Genomic DNA, 17,684 nt, shown 5'->3' on the forward strand with positions numbered 1-17,684 from the left:
CCCCCCCCACTAGTTGAAAGCATGAAGGTGCCGAGAGATGGGTTTATCTATTTGTGCTTCATATCCTCAGTACTCAAAAGGAGATCAGTTAGCCCCTGTTCTTCTTTGGCTCAGTTGCATTTATGAAGTTTAGCCAAAAGTAGATAAGTATTTAATAGTGCTTCTGTAGTATGTGACACAATGATGTACACATTAGAGAAAATGCCAGCAACGAAATGTTAACTAATATTGTATCAAACATTAATCCTCATTATTTTAAGTGCATAATTGGATGAACATTTCTATTTTTTTTATCTCTCACATTTAAGTATTTGGTGCAATTAAGTATACCTTTTTTTTTTAATAACTGCAACTTGATTTGATAAATATCTGCTCATGCCTCTCTTTTTGTTCTTGTCAGAGAAGCAATATTGGATTTTTCAGTTTGGAGTATAAGAATTTTACCCCCTTGGTCTTTGTGAGAATTGGGAGAATGAATTTCTAGTGATATTCATCTCTGCAGGAACTTAGAACTTGAGTACAGAGGTCATTAAGATGAAAATGAAGAGAAGAAACTAGTGGAAAAGCAGGTATAGTAGGACTTACATGTAGGATAACTGTCTTGTGAAGACATTTTTGGCAATGCCAATCAGGAAGAGACGAGACCTCAGCTAGAAGATCAATCTGAGATGTCAACTCTTGGAAACACGTCAGTGTCACCTGAAAAGGTGGCAAGAACCGCTGGTGGGGGCCATCGCACAGCATCAGTAGGTAATATGTCTGAAAATCTCGGTGTTGACCAATCAGGAGAAGCATGTGAAAACGCAGTTCAAAATCTTAATCAATCAGAATATCGAGAGAAAACACCTGGTCAGCCTAGAAAACGAAAATCTATTTCAGGATCCCCTATTAGCAGTACTAGACTTCTACGTTCGAAGTCGAAGGAGAAGTCTGGAGCTTCTGAGGCAAATAATACTGTGGTAACTCATGATGCTACCGAGGAAAAGAAAAGAAAAAGGAGAAAGAAAAAGCACAGTAAACATATAGCTGTGAACGAATTCACAAGAATAAGGGGACATCTGAGGTACTTATTACAAAGAATAACATATGAGCAAACCTTGATTGAAGCTTACTCTGGTGAAGGCTGGAAAGGACAAAGGTTTGTTACCTTCTATCAGAATTGCTATTCAGTAAAATATGTGGGAATTTAATTGATGAATGCTTAATGAAGGTTGGAAAAGGCAATCTTCTATAACTTGTTGCAGCTTTATTGTAGTACACAGTTTTTTTTGACTTGCAAATACTTGACCACTCATAGCAGCGTTTAGCTTAAATCAATATTTCCTATTTGTGAAGTGTGAACAGTATAAAAGATTGATATTGATGGAACAAAGGCATAGTTACTTTAGTTCATTGAACCGAGAGATGTTACTCTAAATTATTATAGGTTAATGCCTGTATACTGGCCTTCCCCTATATCAATAAAATCATTTATCTTATCAGAAAAGAAAAAAAATCATAGGTTAATTTTGCCTTTATGATGATGGCTTGAGCTTGCAGGTGAGCACCACCAACATTATGTTGTGAAGTAGAATTTTTTAGTTTGTTGATAAAGTAACAAAATTTCATCAAAGAAAGGGTACGGCTTTCTTCACTCTTAAAGCTCGTTGCAGGATATCAATGTTTTTTTTTTGTTGGTAATTTTGCATAATCGTTCTGTTAATGTATGATTTTGAAGTACACTGGGAGGTACTGACTATTCAAAAACAAAAAAAGTAGTCGGGGAGGGGTACTTTCAAGCTGTTCATGTATTGCATTATTAGTGTTGCTTTGATATGATGGTCTAATTACTTGCTCTTTACTGGGAGGAAGCAGGTGTAAGCATACTAACCCTGTAGACTTACTTGTATTGTGCTTTGCTGACATCTGTCATAGTCTAAGGGCAATGGGTTTAGCACCTACTAGATTTTATTGCCCAAATAAGCTGATTCTCTTTAACCTGTCATGTCAATTTCATAAGGCGGGGAGAATATGTATGTTCATATGCCTAGTGCATTGTTTTTATTTTTATAAAATTATCTGCTCTTTTACCTGAACCATTAACTGCAGTTGCCTGCTTAACCTAGCCTAAAATTATCTGTCCTGTTAGAAAATTATATAATAGAAAGTATTCAGGTCTGGTAGTTATTTTTTCTTTGGTTAGCTCACTTTTGCTGTATTTTCTGTTTATTTTAAAATTTGGGAACATACTTTTCAAAGTCATTGTTGGGTTTTATGGTGTCGACACTCTTGCAGCTTAGAAAAGATAAAGCTGGAGAAGGAGCTACAACGAGCCAAGACTCATATTTTTCGTTACAAATTGAAAATAAGAGATTTGTTTCAACGCCTTGACACATTACTTGCTGAAGGGAGGCTTCCAGCATCTTTATTTGACAATGAAGGGGAGATTGACAGTGAAGATGTAGGATATGCTTGTTGGCTGCTATAATTTTAGGTGTGTTCACGGTGCTATGATGTGATAACTGGATTACTCAGGCATCTTTATTCTTCTGCAGATATTCTGTGCGAAGTGTGGGTCTATGGATCTGCCAGCTGATAATGATATTATTCTCTGTGATGGCGCTTGTGAGCGTGGATTTCACCAGTTGTGTGTGGAGCCACCTCTGTTAAAAGAAGACAGTAATGTTCAGTTATCCTTTTGATAGTTTTTCTGATAGCTTTTGTTTTATATAGTGTCAAATGACTTCTTTACTCTCATGGTTCTGTTGTTCCTTGCTATGCTCACAGTTCCACCTGATGATGAAGGCTGGCTTTGTCCTGGCTGTGATTGCAAAGTAGACTGCATTGACTTGCTTAATGATCTTCAAGGAACAGATCTTTCCGTCACTGACAGCTGGGAGGTTGTGTCTAGATCATTCTTTCCTGATAATCAGCAGTTAGTTTTTCTGATCGTTATGATCTCTTAAGTGTTGTTCCTAAGTGTCTTCTTCTAACATGTGTAGAAAGTATATCCCAAGGAAGCTGCTGCTGCTGCCTCTGGGGAAAAGCTGGATGATATTTCTGGTCTTCCATCAGATGACTCGGAGGATGATGATTACAACCCTGAAACTCCAGATGTAGGAAAAAATGATTCGGAAGATGAGTCGAGTTCTGATGAATCTGATTTTTACTCTGCATCTGAAGACTTGGCAGAAGCCCCTCCTAAAGATGATGAGATCTTGGGGATTTCTTCTGAAGACTCGGAAGATGATGACTTTAATCCTGATGATCCAGATAAGGATGAGCCGGTTAAAACAGAAAGTTCAAGTTCTGATTTTACGTCCGACTCTGAGGATTTTAATCTGATAGTTGATACTAATAGGTTGCAAGGTGATGAACAAGGGGTTTCCAGTTCAGTAGATAACAGTATGCCAAACTCTGCTTCCCAAGAGGAAAAAGCTAAAGTTGGCAAAGCTAAAGGAAATTCGCTGAAGGATGAGTTGTCTTATCTTATGCAGTCTGATAGTCCTCTTGTCTCTGCCAAAAGGCACATAGAGAGGTTGGACTACAAAAAGCTGCACGATGTAAGCTTCTATTTTTTATTTATAATTATTTATGTTCATATAATTATCCACATATATGCTTTCTAATTATCTAGAGTAGTATTTATGTATATAACTAATTTAGTACCTTTCATCCCTCTTGACATGCTCTTGCCTTGGTCAAAATCTCTTAAACTGTTTAGATTCGGAGTATGAAATTTACTGGCATACTCCATGTAGAATATCCATATTTGTTAGAAGAACACATGGAAACTCCAGTGCCATTGATCATACCAGTTTTGCTTGACCAGTTTATTTCTGTCATCGTTTATGAGATTTATCATATTCAATATTACTACGGTTCTTCTTTAGCACAAAGATTCAGTTCCTGTTTGGGTTAGTTCCTCGATTTTTTCTAGATTCAACTTCTCTAGCATTGACTGGTCATTCACATAATCACATAAACATAATTTTCTGGTTTTGTCCTGATTTTTTTTTTTGAGAAAGGTAACTTGTATTATAAACAAAAGAATCTGGAACAACATTCTGATTTCATCAGTATAAAATTTGTCATGAGAGCCTATTATCTATGGACTAGGATAGTGGGAGATAAGTGGGAACAAAAACACAACACCCTTTTGTTGGGAGTCATATTTTGTCTCTTTGTGATTGGGTATTGTAATCACTTTCTGTGGCTTGAAGTTTAGAATATCTGATTGTACATGGCACATATACAAGAACTGGGTCACTAAATTTTAGTACAAAAAGGTTTCGAGGGAAAAACAACATAAGCTCTTATCTAAAACATTCAAATTGAATTCTAACATCTGAGTAAGTTCTTATAATAGGTGCTTAAGTTGTACAAGCTGTCAAGCACTTAACATTATAGCAAAGAATGTTGTTTCTCTTAAAGAGCTGCATGACTAATGTTTAGGTTACTGAGGTATGTTCTTACTGTCTCAGTAGCCAACCTTCGTTGACTGATATCTTCCTGAGTTGGTCACGTGATATAAAGGTCATCCCCTGGAAAGAATGGGATTCTTTTCCCAAACCATGGCTTGTAACTTTCATATGATGTGTGGTTCAGCTGGTGGAGTTGATGGACAGTTACTCTGGCACAACCAAGTTGAAATATCAAGCTTGCACTTAACATGGATTTTAAAATTGTGAAGGCTTAACTGCTATTTTTATGTGAGGATTTGAGGAAAGCTCTTGTCTGCAATGGGACATACTATTTTTCTACATTGTAGTAACATAATCTAAGATCTATATATTGAAAAACGATTTGTTTCATTTAAATGGTACGTTTCTGCATGTCATGTATGCTTTTTGTGTTCTTCAATGTGACTCCTTATCTTTTTCTTTCCACCTGATTGGATTAATGTGCTCGGATTCATTGGTGTATGAAGGAAACATATGGAAATGGATCTTCTGAGTCTAGTGATGAAGATTATGATGATGGTCCTTTACCCAAGGTGAGAAAGTTGAGAAATGCCAAAGGTGCTATGACTTCTCCTAGTTCGACTCCTGCGGATATCAAGCATCAAAGTGGGAAACAAAAAGGGAGTGGACGTGCTTCTGATAGTGGAATCTCTGAGAAACTCAAAGTTGGAGGCGCGGGTACCTCCGAGTCTCCTTCAAGTGGTAAAAGAAAAACACATGGAGAAGTCGCCACCAAGGTATTTGTGGGCTTTACCCTGGTTCCAACTGTTTACATAATTTGATCAGTGTTTATAGTTCCAGTGATATCTTACTTTCCAACAACAACAATAACAACATACCCTGTGAAATCCTACAAGTGGGGTCGGCATCTTACTTTCCAATGAAATTAAAAACAATACCTATTGAAGGTAGGAGGAGATCATACTTATGTCATCCTTGAAGAAATAGTGTACAATGGATATGATAAACTAACTTCATTAGCTTTCAAGCAAATCTTATTTACTCTTTAGCTGCCCCCAAAAAGAGAAGTGGACTTGTTTATAGCTGTGCTTGCCTAATATGGTGATGCCTTCTGAAAGTTTTTTTTTTCAAACTGTTGTATGGTATTGTGGCTTCTCTAATCATGTATTTTTTTTTAAAAAATAAATTGCTTGAAGAGACAAATTGATTAGTTTTTGAATGAAATGTGACTGAAAAGAACATAATGGTTACATAGGATTCGTATGGTAGGTCCAACTAGTTTGGGATTGACATGTAATTTTCTAGTTTACTAGTAGAATATCCTTTGTTAGTTTTCATGCATTTCCTCACTTCAGTTTAATGCTTTTTTGGGTTTCAGAGACTATACGAATCCTTCAAGGACAATCAGTATCCTGACCGTGACGCAAAGGGGAAGCTGGGTAAAGAATTAGGGCTAACAGCTTACCAGGTTTTAATAAGCTCTCCCTGGCATATGTTACTTTCAGCTGCATCCTCTTTTTTGTCACTTGTGTCTTCTTTATTGCTTTGTGGCTGCCCATTTTCCTTATTAGTTAGTTTTTCTTTTCATTAAATACACAGGTCAGTAAATGGTTTGAAAATGCTCGTCATTGCCATCGTCATTCTTCTCACTGGAACACAATTATGAGTCAGAAAGTGTCGAAAGAATCTCCATCCAAATTGCAGATAATTGGAGAGCCACTTGGAACTGAATCTAATAGCATCATTGCTTTCTGCAATGGGGTTGGGAAATTGGAACAACCAAAGCAACGTCTTAATGGAGAAAAAGGTCATGCAATAGATAAGAGTGAAGAAGATTTGTTTATACAGGACGCCAGTGGAAAAAAATCTAGTGAACCAACTAAAAAAGTTTATACGACAAATCAAGGATCAGAGGACACTCCCCGCAATAAGACTTCCAAGAAGCAGAAGGCAAAAGTTGGTACTGCAAATTCTCAGAATGATAATACAACAGAACAAGCATCGGATGACACTCCCTGCAATAAGACTTCCAAGAAGCACAAGGCAAAAGTTGGTACCGCAAATTCTCAGAACGATAATACAACAGATCAAGGACTGGATGACACTCCCCAAAGTAAGACTCGTAAGAAGCCGACGGTGAGGGTTGATACCCCGAATTCTCAGAACGTCCGTAGAAGTAGCAGGTTGCAGAAACAAGACTGAATAGTGGAAGTGCCAAATTCTGGAATGTATGAATACTCGGAATGGAATATAATCTAACCTGGAAGTTTTCTGATATCGGTGAATGGTTGAAGATTGAAACGTTAGCTAGTTGAAGGCGGAACTTTGCAGTACAGAGTCATGTGGAGTCCTCCCGTCAATCTAAACTTGAATGAATATGCATTATGGAGAGTCCGGGAGATGAGCTGAATTTTATTCTTAGTAGTTACCAGTTATTAAAGCTGTGGATCTAGCAGGGACTAGATGGTATTTAAATTTCGATCATGCTTTACATTTATGTCTCAATCGTACAGTAGACATGGTATGGTGTTGTACGTATTGCAGATTAAAATGTATCCTTCTTCTTATTTACTTCGTTTTCATCGTCCTTCCGTTGTGTAACTGTCAGTAAAGATGAAACCTATTTCAGTTGAATGGCGCTCCCATTTTGGTGAAGCGTCTAATCCGACAAGTATCATTTGTTAAGAGCTGAATTGCTAGTGAGTTTTACAGCTCGTACTTGCGACAGTATATCCCAGGGAGGGTTAGTAGTAATGTAACACATCATTACTTCGTTTGGTAGGGTGTATAAAAGTAGTGATGAATAAGGTGTATTAGTAATGTTGGTATTTATTATGCCCAAATGATTCCCAACTTCCTTCAACAGAGAAATCCTACTTTAATAATATAACTCAGTATAGTTTTAAAAACTAGAATAATAATGTAGCTAAGTTGAAAGGACAAAATAAGAAATATATCGGTGATTACCTGGAATGACGAGAAGGTTGAGAAATGAGAAGAAAACAAAATGAAGGAGAAATATATTCAAAATTTTCAGAATAATTTTAAAAGTTGATTTTTTTCTAAAATGAAAAAATAAATTACAAAACTAATAAAAATAAGGAAATTTAAAAGTGATCATGGAATTACTCACAATTCTAATTATACCTAATTCTCTCTACCAATTAAATAATTATTTTGTCTAATCCTGTAATTATATTCAACTGCATCCAAATCCAATTATCAAGTGACTTTTCAAGCTGGCCTTATTTTTATTATTTTTGGGCTAATTATGTGTTCAGGTTAGCTTTAAACCAGAGAACTATTTTCAGAAATATTTGCATTTCGACTTCTTTGTTATTTTCGTGAACATCTATATTTCGATACACAATTTGTCCTTTTTTGGAGAAACTGTTACTTGTAAAATTTTCTAAACCAAACGGTAAAGTACTCTGCCGGACGATCGGAACATGGAGTGGGAGAGTGATGAGAGAGAGCTAAAGGCTGCCGGAGCTGAGCCTCTACCGGACGGACGGAGTGGACTCCGTATTCACGGCTGGGAGATTGAGTCTCGGAAGCGTTCCATTCTCACTTCTCTTCAGCTTCAACAGTACTCTTTTACCCTTTTTATATATGTACAATTCAATTAAGCGTTTATTTGTTTTCGTGGCTGCAACTTTTTTGGTTCATGTTTAAGCAATTTAAACTTGTTTGGATTGCTGCGTAGTTGATTGATTAGCTACTGCGGAATCAGAAAGTCATACAGGCTACGGTAGGAATGTAGGGCTTGATGGTTAGGATGTGAAACATGAAATAAGACTTCTGCTTCTACAAAATTAGAGAATTAGCATTTTCCTCTAATCTGAACTGTTCTAATCCACAACAGCTATTTGGATGAGAATTGTTATGCAATTTCGTATTGCGTCAATCTTTTGCACCGCCTTGGAAAACTCCTCATGATGCTGAATTTCAATGATTCATCACTCAGGCCTGAGGTTGTAATGATTCTCATCTTAGTGTATGCAATCCCTGCAAATTTTAGGTTGAGTGCTGCATATTGATGAGGGTTCTTGTGCAATTTGATTCAGAGAATGTTTGTCGTTTTCCCGTCCTGCATGTGACATATGACCTGTGAAGAAGTATCCCTAAATATTAAACTCTCCCTAACCCCATGAAGAAAGATTGCCATGCATTTGCTATATTTGGACTTTTTTTTTGTGGACTTTTATGTTTTTGCATATAATAATTCATATCCTCTTCTAGGAAAACACACTTATCTCTTTGATATCTTGAAAGGGTCTAATTCCTCCCTAAATGGCTTGATATGCATACAGATGGGAAGAAGAACTTCAGACCTCTCACTTGCCAGAGATGGTATTTGGGGACAATTCTTTGGTGCTTAAACATGTGAATACTGGCACAAAAATTCACTTTAATGCATTAGATGCTCTAGTTGGTTGGAAGCATGAGGCATTACCACCTGTTGAAGTTCCAGCAGCTGCAAAATGGAAATTCAGAAGGTATTACTATCTTTCCGATTAATTTCAGTATTTACGTAGAAGCATTACTCCCTGAAAGAGGATGCTTTGTCAGCTGGTGCCAGCACCAGTGTATGGTGGTAGAGTTTATATTAGTTTTGTCAGCTGGTGCTAGCACCACAGTTTGGTGATAGATCTTTTTCATCAATTGGAAGGTTGATCCCTTCTATAACCCTGTGATAGAGTTCAGTATACTGCTGAATTGCAAATCTGTCTCCCAGGCAATGCTGCTAACTCAAAAGCTTCAAACATCCAACACAGCCATAAATTTGGGACAGTCAAATAGATCGAATCTGACTGGGATCAGCTTTCAGGCCTTTAGCTAAACCAGTAGACTCTGCGAAAAATACCATCTCAACAAACAACACTTCATAAGTTAAAATGGAGCTTCTTTTAGAAGTTAAAACCTTTTAAACTGTCAAATAACGAGGAAAGTTTTCAGCTATGTGACCAAATATCCCAAAGAACCACTAATAAAAGATATGTAAAGAAAACAACCGTATGAAGGCTTTATTTGGTGCATTTTTGGTACTTGCAAGTTGCATGAATGGTTCTTGGTACATTTGAAAGGCTGAAGCTGTAAAAGTAAAAAAAAACAAAAGGAAAAAAAACAGATACAAATAAATAAATAATTTTTTTAAAGAACAACCAGCAACTGTTTGAAAGCTGTTCTTCATTCTTTCCTCCTAGAATGTCGGTAACTTCTAATAACAAGATCTAGGAGCATGTCCAATTTCTTACAACATTGGATTACCAAAAAAAATGTCATGGATGATGGTGATCTTTTACTTTAGCTGCTGACCTGAATGAATGTTGATGACTATTGGATGATTCTGGTACAGGACTTAGACAAACTAGAGCCCATATGCTTTAAAGCAGATCATGCCTTTTACTTGGTATTCATTTCTTACTTTTCCCTTCAGAAATGGATTTTGATATCCATGGTGAAAGTCGTCTGACAGAAGGCTTTCTTCATTGCCTTTCTTTTCTTTTCCTGACTCTCTCTCTCTCATTTTATTTATGTGTGTTTGCAGTAAACCTTTGCAACAGGTGGTGCTTGACTATGACTATACATTCACCACACCTTACAATGGAAGTGAAACTGTCGAAAGGAATGCCGAGGTCTGAATCTTATATCATTGGAGTAATACTTATTAAAGTTTGTAGACATTTTATTATTCACTCACACTTTCTAGATTGTTAAAGTTAATATTCCAGCTGGTTTAATGCTTGCTACCTTGGTTAGGCTGTTTCATCAGTTATTTTGTCCTTATCCTCCGGTTAGTGACTCAAATTTTGCATTTTGAGTTACACCTTAGCAATAATCGCTGATCACTTGGAAAAATAATTTATTTGAATGGGAACATTTTTATTTATATCCCTTCTTCTATCTTTTCCTTTAGTTATTGATCCTTTGCTGTCAAACTCAAGTGTTTTTTGAACTATTCTTGTTACTTTTGTATAATAGTGTGTAAGAGGGTTATCGAATGAAAGCAGCTATAGTCTTCATTGGGAGGATTGTATTGACAAAATTGATTTGGTTGCACTGGCATCAAAAGAACCTATTCTCTTTTATGATGAGGTTGGTGAATCAGAATTTGGTGATTTCAGGGTCATTTAACTGAGTAATGTTATCCATTTTCTACCTGTGTTACCTTTCTAGCACCCAAGTTGATTTCATTTTTTCTTTCAACAGATCATCTTATATGAGGATGAACTTGCTGATAATGGAATCTCACTATTAACCGTGAAAGTGGTAATGTTATTATGGTTCTTATTAAGTCATATCAATTTGTCCGACTTCCAATTCACTGATGAACGGCTTCTGTGTATTTCTAGAGGGTCATGCCAAGTGGTTGGTTCTTATTGTTGCGATTCTGGGTGAGTGGCTCTGTTGGAAAGTTTTCTACATAAACAATTTGTTGCGCCCGAGTTATTGTTTCTTAATCTCTTTTACTTATGGTTGTATGCATTACACAGCTTAGAGTTGATGGAGTGCTTATGAGGCTAAGAGACACCCGTTTACATTGTTTATTTGAGGGGCATATGAAATCAGTTATTCTTCGAGAAAGCTGCTGGAGAGGAGCCACATTTCAAGCCTTGTCTTCTGTAAGTTCAATATCATCTCCATACATGTACCAGGGAGACCTACTTATAAAAAAGATAAAGAATAGTACCAGGGAGACCTCCCCACCCCTCCCGCTTCTATATGGACCTATTGATCTGTCTATGCTGATGACCCTAGATTTCCACAGTTGCTAACATTTGTTCTTGATTTCAAAGTTGTTATTTTTGCTATCTGTGTTGTCTGTCACTTCTGGTGCCTCCCTAATATGTTCTACAACATAGACATTATAAGTTGTTTGGCATACTAGAGACCATTTTATTCACTGTTTGAGCAGGCAATCTCTATGTTACTTTATCTTTGTATTTTTAGGGAGAAGTCATCCATCTACACCTTTTATAGACTGATTGGTATGTTTCACAATCCCTAAAGGGTTGTTGATGCAGCACTGATACAGGAAACTGTGGTGCAGACATTAGTTACTTAAAGCAGAATAGTTGACAGGCTTCAGGGAGGATTTTCATAATGAACAGAATAGGATTTGGAATAAGATTGCTTCTGTAGTGAGATGAAGAAAGCAGATCCTAATGCAGTGACAAGAAATGCAGGAAACAAAGAAAGAGAAAAGCAAGTAGGAGAAAAGGGGTGGGAAGGTGGGCAGTCCTCTTTACCCTCTTATGGGTTGAAATCTATCTAATACACCCCACATTTTCAAATCATAATCTTCTTCATAACCAGACCAGTACAATTCATGTCTCAATTACAACTAATAACAAGAAGCACAAGTCTTGAAGATTAAAACCTCTTGTTGCCTTAGAATATCAGGGTACTAAGTTGTAACTAGACATCTTTAAGATCAATTTTACTAGGACTCAATTATACGTCTAGAGACGGCCAAATCGCTATAATAGATGGCCTATGGTCAAGTGCACATAGGCAAAAAGAAAGAAATAAGATAGGAAAAGTCAAATAAAAGTAGTTGGGCTTCCTTTGACCAAAATCTCAAAATAACCTTGACAAATGTATGTAAAAGTTCCTTGAAACTAATGCCTGCACTATTTACATGGCATTACACTCTTTCTTTATATGACTTCAATGGTAAGGATTTTGAGAGAGTTCACTTTAGTTGGTCTAATTAAGTGAAGGTGAAGCAGATCTTTCTTCTTGTATACCTGTTTTCAGAAAATTCATTACTTTGGATGTTCACTGTGCATCTATTTTTTTTTAATAAATGGTAACTAAAGATATTATGAATATAAACAGCAATGCACTAAGATAGTGCTGCTACGAAATCACTGAGAACCCCTATCGAAAAACAAAAAGAAGGGTTCTTTCCAATACAAATTCCTATTCCTGCAGTGAGTCAATAAAATCTAACATACTGTTCTGTCCTTCAAAAAAAATAAAAAATTGATCAAGTAAACAAGTTTTGCCATCCTTCACATCCTGTATATTGCACCAAAAACCAAAGTTATTTGTATTTTAATTTTTAGCTGCTGTATGGAAACAGCTTTCCCTTCAAAGTTCAAAACATCTGGAATTTCTTCTGCACCACAAAACCCAACACACATGATAACTGTATTTCAGAAGATCCTTCCTTATTTCCTGGTCCTACAATTGCCTCAAGCAGTAATCAGATTCTTCACTTTGAAAGGTATAACAAAATGCTGGCTGAAAAGATTCCAAAATTTGTATCTAGTTAGCACTTCATAGATTGGGAATGTAAGGATTACTCTGGTCTGGTGTTAGATCGTATTTACTTTAACTTACTTTTGGTTTGTTTTTTGGAATTCCTTTACAAATCTTCTTAATTTTTGCAGAAAGGATATCCTTCTGATTGCGCTGCATATAGTGATCCAAGCATTATTAGTGAAAGGCTGCCCATCATAATGCAGAAGGCTCAAAAGCTCAGTATCGAAAAACCATGTAAGCACTAGGTGTGCACAACATTGTTGTATCTGATCCTTCTTTCTATGTTCCTCCCATTTGTGGAATTAAGTCAATAATAATTGATCTTTACGGAAGTTATGGAATTATTTGATTTTCTGACTTCTGATTTTTTCTTCTTCCGACTTTGATTTTCTTCCCTGTGTAAGTGTAAAGGATGGGAAAACACACCGCATCGAGACATGCAAAGAGTGCAACAACATGATTGGTGCCTTGGATAAATGGAAGTGAAATGACACAGTAGAGACTTTCTTAAAAGAATCAAAAGGCTCTATGAGCGATGAAAACACTGGCTGATTTTTTCCCATTTACCTAACCCTTGATAGGCAGAGTTATCCGGTACATGTGCTAGTGGGAGGTAGCAAATACTGGTGTGATAGTCAAGGTGCATGCTAGTTGTCCGGACACCATCATTATAAAAAAAGGCTCTATGGCAGTTGAACTTTTGACACTCTGCACCTTCCCACCTAAACTTATTTTGCAAGCATTTAACTTTCAAACTCACAAAATGATTCATCTGTGGCCTTTTCACAAGTTTTTCCTCGCTTCACCAACAAAATGTCTAGCAGAAGTGCAGAACCTCATCAGGAAGTGTTGGAATTTTAGTGGTTCTCTTGGGAAGAGGTTGCTGGTAGTGTTTTGATTGCACTAGCGGAGTTGTGCTGATCAAAAAGTTAAAAATGAAAGCACATAGTATATTTTTCGTGAAACTTCCTCCCTTGGTTTCATATCTGGTTGAGCAAACAAATCCTTTGTTCATTAACTTTTTGATTGAGGAACAAATGTTATTGGTAAACTTGCTGATGAGTTAGTTGGTAAATTGTAAATGAACGACACAGAACCCATTTATGATGATAATGGTCAAGTTATGATGATTGATGAACATTAATTTTCAGAAGTAAAATAAATAAATACAAAAAATTGTGCTTTTAGATAAGACAATTCATATTTAATATGATTTCAGAGCAGATTAAGGTTCTAAGTTTGAATTTCACCACCTTTATCAACAGGATCATTTCATGTGCTTGTTACCCAAAAAAATCAAGGCTGCACTTGAAACTGAAAGAGCATGTTGCAAACATAAGACAAATATATAGAAGTGTTCCTTGCCAGGATGGTGGGGTTGATTCAGGGTACTAGTTAAACTTCAGTTGCTAGCCAACCTTTTTCCCCATAATTACTTTCTTCAAGCTTTCTCTGTGTCAAGGCTTTATTAGAACATGTAAAAGAGATTGCATTCAACTATAGGCTGTGGTTCTGATCTGTGTATTCCAGAAGATTGCAAAATCCATTAGGTTTGATGGTCTATACTAGTACTTCTATGTAAATGATGAGATCTTAAGGCCATTTTTGCAATAGTCAGCAAAGCAGGGACACTAGGTTCAACGGGTTATACTGGTATATTTTAGATAGTGGAGGGATGACCAAAAAGGTTAATGAAGTGTATTCAAGCATATATGCAGTATGTACAAATAAATGAAGTACTCAGAAGTGGTGAGTGGTAATTTTGTAAAATGTGAAAGGATTCTTGTAATCTCTGTAGAATTTGCACCATTGTTAAAAAAAAAAAATTAATAATGGACAATAGTATTCCCTAGTATAGGTAACTGTTGCTTCTAATATCTAAACTGGTGATTAAGTGGTGCTGTGTGGATTTTGTCAAATCGATATGAAAGATAAAAGCTTCATAGCGATCAGTAGCAACATCAAAATGGGGTGGGAGGGGAGGCGTTGTGGGCTGTGCTAGCCTCCTTTTTACCTGCCTCATGTCATGTAGAAGAGCACCACTTCTTCCTCAAAGTTTTTGAGAAGCTCAAAACTTTAAAATTGCCAAATTGAGAAGTCAAGTTCTCTTTGCCACTGACTGAAATATTATAACTTCAACTGGTCATGTGGATTCCTAAGTATGTAAGTGAAGTTACAATGGATTGAACATTTGGTCTTACAATGAGATATTATCTTATGTTGTTATCTCTTATGCATTAGACAATCTGAAAGTTGAGAGTTGACGACTTGTAGGTCAGCTATTCCTGTAGAATCTGATGGCAGTAGGGTACAGCTCTGAACAGTTAGACTGATTACCGACACACTTTCACACCAACCTTATGAAGCACTTTGTAGAGAATGGTTTGCTGACTTTGGTGCTGAATAAAGTAGGCCTAGACTTTATGATTTTGGAAGGGGAAGTATAAAATGTTATTTAGACTTGTGTTTCATGTGTGTGCGGCAGAAGTTCAACAAAATTCTAGAGTGGTGCTATTGGTGGGTTTCTGTTTTGCTGTTTCGTGTAGCACTTAAGTGTTATTGCTGACCATAAGGAGTTTTGAGTTCTGTTCATTTGGCATGTGATAGTGGAAAGAGGTCTAACTTACATTTGACATGTTGCAAGCAATAGAGGTGAAGGCCCATTCATTTCTTTTTCCAGTGTACTGTGTGACAACTTTGTCCTGAACACTATCCACCACCATCTAAAATAACAAGAAAGTAGAGAAGGAAAGGGGAGAGACTAGATATCCATTTCCTTCTCTTAGATGCTGCTAACCAGGAAACGGAATTACATCTGATCAAATATTTTACTCAGTATGAGGACTTCCATAGCTTCCATCTGCACTATTACCTCAGTACTTCGTTCCACGCACTCGCTCCCTCCTCTCTCTCTTTGTTTTGCAAGTGAATCTCTTTAAATTCATCAATATACCAAGATAGAAAATTGATGTTTCCTCTAAAATTCTAATCGGAATTTGTCTAATTTCTTGATCTTAAACATACTGCTCTAGATTGCCCGAGCTTAATACCAAAAAGTTATAAATGCATATTCAATAACCTTCTGCCACTATTTGGGAGAGAGTAAGACGTTAAAAAGTTGTTCTTAGTGCAGTAGGAATAAAAAGAAACTGAAAAGTACATATTACATCTTAGGTATCATTCATCTGATAAAGCTGGAAATCTTGACATTTAGGAGCACTACTTCTCTAGGATCTTTTACTCTAAACAGGTCTCGCAGATCATACAGTCAGTTCATGTACTGATGATGAACCAAGCTGAAGCTGTTACATGAGAGGATAGAAAATAGTTTCATTTGCAATAGATGAGTAGAATAATTACAGCTTGAGATTCAGATCAATCTTATTTGTATTTGAAGCCTGGTCTTCTGATTGTTGTGGATTTAGTCGAAAACTTCCTGGCCATTTCAATTCAAATCCTTCATCTACCGGATTGGGATGAGATGTCATTTGAAAGCCTGTACTAGCCTCGCTGAACCTTGCCACAGTTGAACTTACATCTCTACCTGTTCTATGCACAAGTGCGTGAGGAACCATGCCAAGAGATCTGAACATGGGATTGTTGATAGGCAAAGCCATCATTGTCATCATCCTCTGGGACTGATACTGTCTCACTGCCCCTCTTTCTCTCTTGTGAGCATTCTGGTGGCCTCCCAGAGCCTGTGAACTGTAGAACTTCCTCATGCAGAAGTTACATGAAAAAACCTTGCCAGGAGTAGGTCTTGTCTGTGACTCAGATTCTTTAGATGTTGAAGGTGAGTTTCTTCCTAATCTCAAACTCAACCACTCACCTTGCTCAAATATTGAAGTTCCCCGGCTGCCATCCTCAGCACTTCTCATTCTGCTGGCTGTTGAAATTATGCAGAAGTCTTTTTTTCTTCCCTCCCCCACAATTTTGCTGAAGAGACAGGCTTTATGAAGATACTGACCAAATGGACTCTTAAAGGGCTAGAGATCAGAGAGGCAAGGAATAAAATTGAGATCATGCAGGAGGTGAAGGTGAGATTAGGTATTGAAATTTATCATATATCTTTTCACTGTCCCCACCTAGTGAGGCTTGGTGTTCCAGGGGACAATGCTTACGTCATGTTTCACTGCCGTCCCTGTCAAGCCCGCGATTCCCCCACTTCTTCTTTGTTTTCTCTTTTATCTAATCAAATAATTCTGCCTTTAACAATTTCTTGTTGGAGTTAATTGAGGTTGAGAATAACTGTGATTCAATTTATAGTCTAATCGTAATCCTACAGTTTCTTTTGCCTGCGGTGCAGCTGCCTTCAATGTAGAATTTGTCATATAGAATGTATTAGATTATGCTTGTATTCAGTATGATAAGAGTTTAGAGATCACATGACTGAAGTTCATGGGTTTGAGATTAGTTTAAAAGGCATAGATTTTGCATCTGGCAGCTTATTATTGAAGCTTGTCCCACTTCAAAGAATTCATTATTTTTTAGAGCTGGATATTTGTTCGATAGCTCCAAGAATCAATCTCCTGCTCTGATTGTCTCTGTCATTTTTCCTGTTGTTATTGCTAGTGATGGAAAAAAAATTTGTAGCTTGCGAAAACTTTTCATATTAAGTAGGTGTGGAAGTATTGTAAAGATGGAACCCACCAGCAGTGACTTGTTTCCTTTGTGAAAGAATGAGTGAATGAGAAGCTTTAGGAAGCAGAATGTAGATGTTGGAGTGAGTGGTGGTAGTGTCATACTAAATTGAGTGTGCCTTGTTTCAATGTCTGATGGAGTGGTAGGGTCCAAAGATTTGTCAATAATAGTGATTAAAATAGGAAAGGGATGAGATAGCATCTTTTCCAACTTTGTTTAGTATTTTCTTCTAAACATGAGGATCTATGTGGGTGTCTTCATGTTGGGGTTTCTTTTCTGACAGATAGTGGGCATTGTATATGAACAGCAGAAAAGTCCTGTTCACCATGAGATATAGATACCCCCCCCCCCCCCCCCCCCTCCTCC

The 17,684-nt window shown here is 36.9% G+C and overlaps 3 protein-coding genes across 7 annotated transcripts in view; 2 read left to right on the plus strand and 1 right to left on the minus strand.

Annotated features, from left to right (window-relative positions):
• The window catches only part of LOC102596310 (pathogenesis-related homeodomain protein), a 10,517-nt gene extending 3,429 nt beyond the window's left edge, over positions 1 to 7,088 (plus strand). For 2 of the 3 annotated variants that reach the window (XM_006346279.2, XM_006346277.2), the window contains 8 exons: positions 401 to 1,138; positions 2,275 to 2,440; positions 2,535 to 2,658; positions 2,767 to 2,879; positions 2,982 to 3,542; positions 4,910 to 5,179; positions 5,782 to 5,871; positions 6,003 to 7,088. In XM_006346279.2, the coding sequence (XP_006346341.1) occupies positions 669 to 1,138; positions 2,275 to 2,440; positions 2,535 to 2,658; positions 2,767 to 2,879; positions 2,982 to 3,542; positions 4,910 to 5,179; positions 5,782 to 5,871; positions 6,003 to 6,605 (2,397 nt within the window). In that variant the 5' untranslated portion in view covers positions 401 to 668 and the 3' untranslated portion in view covers positions 6,606 to 7,088. The remainder of the gene's footprint in view (positions 1 to 400; positions 1,139 to 2,274; positions 2,441 to 2,534; positions 2,659 to 2,766; positions 2,880 to 2,981; positions 3,543 to 4,909; positions 5,180 to 5,781; positions 5,872 to 6,002) is intronic. The other variant, XM_006346280.2, reaches the window with a different exon arrangement.
• Positions 7,089 to 7,715: 627 nt separating this feature from the next.
• Positions 7,716 to 13,786, plus strand: LOC102597299 (TIP41-like protein). Of its 3 annotated transcripts, none has more exons than XM_015308256.1 (9): positions 7,716 to 7,992; positions 8,717 to 8,902; positions 9,955 to 10,042; positions 10,389 to 10,502; positions 10,617 to 10,676; positions 10,760 to 10,801; positions 10,901 to 11,029; positions 12,806 to 12,911; positions 13,089 to 13,786. In XM_015308256.1, coding segments are annotated over exons 1-9 (867 nt in total). In that variant the 5' UTR covers positions 7,716 to 7,852; the 3' UTR covers positions 13,091 to 13,786. The 3 variants fall into 3 exon arrangements, with proteins under 3 accessions (XP_015163742.1, XP_006346344.1, XP_006346343.1); XM_006346282.2 differs by having other exon boundaries at positions 7,717 to 7,992; positions 13,082 to 13,786; XM_006346281.2 differs by lacking the exon at positions 13,089 to 13,786 and having other exon boundaries at positions 7,717 to 7,992; positions 12,806 to 13,034.
• A 1,994-nt stretch (positions 13,787 to 15,780) lies between these two features.
• LOC102597837 (zinc finger protein 4-like) lies at positions 15,781 to 16,921 on the minus strand. Its single transcript, XM_006346283.2, has one exon. The coding sequence runs from the start codon at positions 16,553 to 16,555 to the stop codon at positions 16,034 to 16,036; it is 522 nt and encodes a 173-aa protein (XP_006346345.1). The 5' UTR covers positions 16,556 to 16,921; the 3' UTR covers positions 15,781 to 16,033.
• Positions 16,922 to 17,684: the final 763 nt, after the last annotated feature.

This window comes from Solanum tuberosum, unplaced genomic scaffold (genome assembly GCF_000226075.1).
Source record: "Solanum tuberosum cultivar DM 1-3 516 R44 unplaced genomic scaffold, SolTub_3.0 scf00073, whole genome shotgun sequence".
Taxonomy (NCBI): domain Eukaryota; kingdom Viridiplantae; phylum Streptophyta; class Magnoliopsida; order Solanales; family Solanaceae; genus Solanum; species Solanum tuberosum.

Excerpts from the sequence above, each read along its gene's own strand:
- LOC102597299 (XM_006346281.2), top strand. The coding sequence starts at position 7,853 with ATGGAGTGGGAGAGTGATGAGAGAGAGCTAAAGGCTGCCGGAGCTGAG. Across the intron at positions 10,503-10,616 it reads CTATTCTCTTTTATGATGAG|ATCATCTTATATGAGGATGA; the intron begins GTTGGTGAATCA and ends TTCTTTCAACAG. Across the intron at positions 10,802-10,900 it reads TCTTATTGTTGCGATTCTGG|CTTAGAGTTGATGGAGTGCT; the intron begins GTGAGTGGCTCT and ends TGCATTACACAG.
- LOC102597837 (XM_006346283.2), bottom strand. The coding sequence starts at position 16,555 with ATGAGAAGTGCTGAGGATGGCAGCCGGGGAACTTCAATATTTGAGCAA.